This window comes from Penaeus vannamei, chromosome 5 (assembly GCF_042767895.1).
Source record: "Penaeus vannamei isolate JL-2024 chromosome 5, ASM4276789v1, whole genome shotgun sequence".
Lineage (NCBI taxonomy): Eukaryota > Metazoa > Arthropoda > Malacostraca > Decapoda > Penaeidae > Penaeus > Penaeus vannamei.
This window is the reverse complement of record NC_091553.1, coordinates 40943291-40945790: the sequence shown is the minus strand read 5'-3', so window position 1 is coordinate 40945790 and position 2500 is coordinate 40943291. Positions and strand designations below refer to the sequence as shown.

The 2500-nt window shown below is 37.7% G+C and overlaps 2 protein-coding genes across 10 annotated transcripts in view; one reads left to right on the top strand and one right to left on the bottom strand.

The window, feature by feature from the left end:
- LOC138861866 (uncharacterized) overlaps positions 1-2500 on the top strand; it is a 473897-nt gene that overhangs the window by 252602 nt on the left and 218795 nt on the right. The gene's annotated exons all lie outside the window — the stretch shown is intronic.
- The window catches only part of LOC113827872 (uncharacterized), a 21656-nt gene that overhangs the window by 6248 nt on the left and 12908 nt on the right, over positions 1-2500 (bottom strand). For 4 of the 5 annotated variants that reach the window (XM_027380809.2, XM_027380810.2, XM_027380814.2 and 1 more), the window contains 2 exons: positions 1480-1663; positions 479-683 (listed from right to left, as the gene is read on the bottom strand). In XM_027380809.2, coding sequence (XP_027236610.1) covers positions 479-683; positions 1480-1663 — 389 coding nt within the window. Of the gene's footprint in view, positions 1-478; positions 684-1479; positions 1680-2500 lie in introns of all 5 variants that reach the window. The other variant, XM_027380811.2, reaches the window with a different exon arrangement.

Genomic DNA, 2500 nt, shown 5'->3' with positions numbered 1-2500 from the left:
TACTGTGTTTTTAACTGTAGTATACCCTTCATATGATAGAAACTAAGGTTCACAACATTAGTAGTTAATGCTGATTGTAACCAACATTAATCGATGAAAACTATTATTTTACTAGCAGACAGACATGCAGACAGACAAGTAAACAGACAGATGAAAGAACGGTATATATATGTATATATATATATATATATATATATATATATATATATATATATATATATATATATATATATATATAGTCTTGTGTATACATAAGTATATATATATGTGCGTGTGTGTGTTTATGATATATATATATATATATATATATATATATATATATATATATATATATATATCATATATATCATATATTATATATGTGATTTATTCGATTTCACGTCACGAAATCCCTCGCAAGGGCTTGGACGTTGCCATATTTCGAAGAACTTTTGGAAAATGTGTCTGCACCCCGTTCATTTCTCTCTCTCTTACTGACCGTGTAGCCGAGCTCCCGCAGCTCTGGCAGGACGAGTGTGAAGTGCTGATCGCAGCTGACGGCGAGGGAGTGTGGGGGGATCATCTCGCAAAGGACCCCGCAGGACACGCCCCTCCGCTCCGCCTCCCACGCCGCGAGGGACCGGAGGAAGTACTTGTACTGACCCACCTCGTTGTGGTGCATCCCTTCCGATACCAGCAGCTCCCTGGAATGGTACGAGAGTGGCACTGGGTTTCGAAATTCAGCTGAAGAGTTCCTGGTTTTGAAACCAAAATAGCTCCCTGGCATATTACAGAAATGTTAATGGGTTTCATAATCAGTGGGTGTTAGATTAATGTCTAAATGTTCGTAATTGTATAGTATAATATATATATATATGTGTGTATCTTTATATATATCACACACACACACACACACACACACACACACACACACACACACACACACACACACACACACACACACACACACACACACACACACACACACATGTATAAACACACACGCAAGAACTCACTGACATTCAAACAAAGACAAATAGATTGCATTTTCTCCTGGATAAGCACTCCATGTACAAGAAACCAAAGTAAACAGAGCATGAACCTGACACAGTGAGGCATGTACAAAGTTCGTAAGTACTTGTCATCAGAACTTTACCATGCGTACGATTTCACGGTTTACACGAGAAACTGAAATACATACGGACACTGGTGCTTAAGCACATATATATGCTTTTATAAGTATGTCTGCGTTTTATTGACGGAAGAAGGATGGCAGAATATGGATGTGATGAAGAAAATGACATGAGGGTTACACATTTGTCCTAAAACCAGTGTAGGTACGAGCTCCGCAAGACTCGAAGCCACGCGTGAAGATGAGCTTCACGCGAAGGCTTCTCTTCAAAATTTGCGACTTAAAATCAGTATGTGCACGAACTTCACAAAGCATGAAGCTAAGTGTGGGTATGAATCTCACAAATTAGCCTTCTTTTCAATACTTACGACATGAAACCAAGTGTGGGTATGAGCTTCACCACGAAGGTTTCCTTTCTGAGTGTTCCTCCTTCGCCCTCGACCTCGTACGCCACTTGCACAGTCGCCCTCATACTCGAGAAGCCCGCAAGAGGGTCACCGGACGGACACTTGCCTTTCACCCAGCTCTTCACCAGCACAGGAGGCTTCGGATCTGCGAGGGGGTGGAGCTGATATAAGCGTCAGTAGTGTGATGGGGCAAAGGGCAGCTCTGCATCAAATACACAAGCACAGTGACGTGAAAGCACAAGTGAAATGAAACGCCTGTCACAAGAAGAAATTATATTGTAGGGGTGTTTTATTTTGTATATCAAAGTATTTTGATATTCAAGAAGTGTGTGTATGCTGTATGCGATGCAACATAGTTTGAAAATATCAAAGTGCTGTGTTTTGTGTGTGGTTCTCGCAAATCTGGGAGTGTATATTGTTCATGGCCAGTTTTCCATCAGCATGATTTTGTGCGGTCTGTGATGTAATAACGTAGCTTGAAATGGATAGATACGTGTGTTTATGTCTACGTGTGGTCTTCATTGCAAGTTAAATTATATTTCTTTAAATATTCGTATTTTCACTAAAAATACCAACAGCTAACAAAAGGAGTTAAATATGTTCTATGGACCATGTGATTGTGCTGATTTAATAAAACGGGTTATTTATATAGTAATATTCAATAATATGAATGAAATATTTATCCTGCTTCTTATTATCAAGCAACTTAAAAACGAGTATAAATATATTAAAACTTGGTATATATATATATATATATATATATATATATATATATATATATATATATTGCATAATCTCGTTAATAAATCTAATCTTTAGCAGCTTATCTATGTATACTTATTGTTAATAATACAACAAATAAAATGTGAATACTACCTTACAACGTACCCTGGATTGTGATTCAAATGTGTAGTTGCATTACATCACTTGAAGGCAAATTAAAGTAATGTTTAGAGCTTAGAGCCTAGCATATCACCTAGTT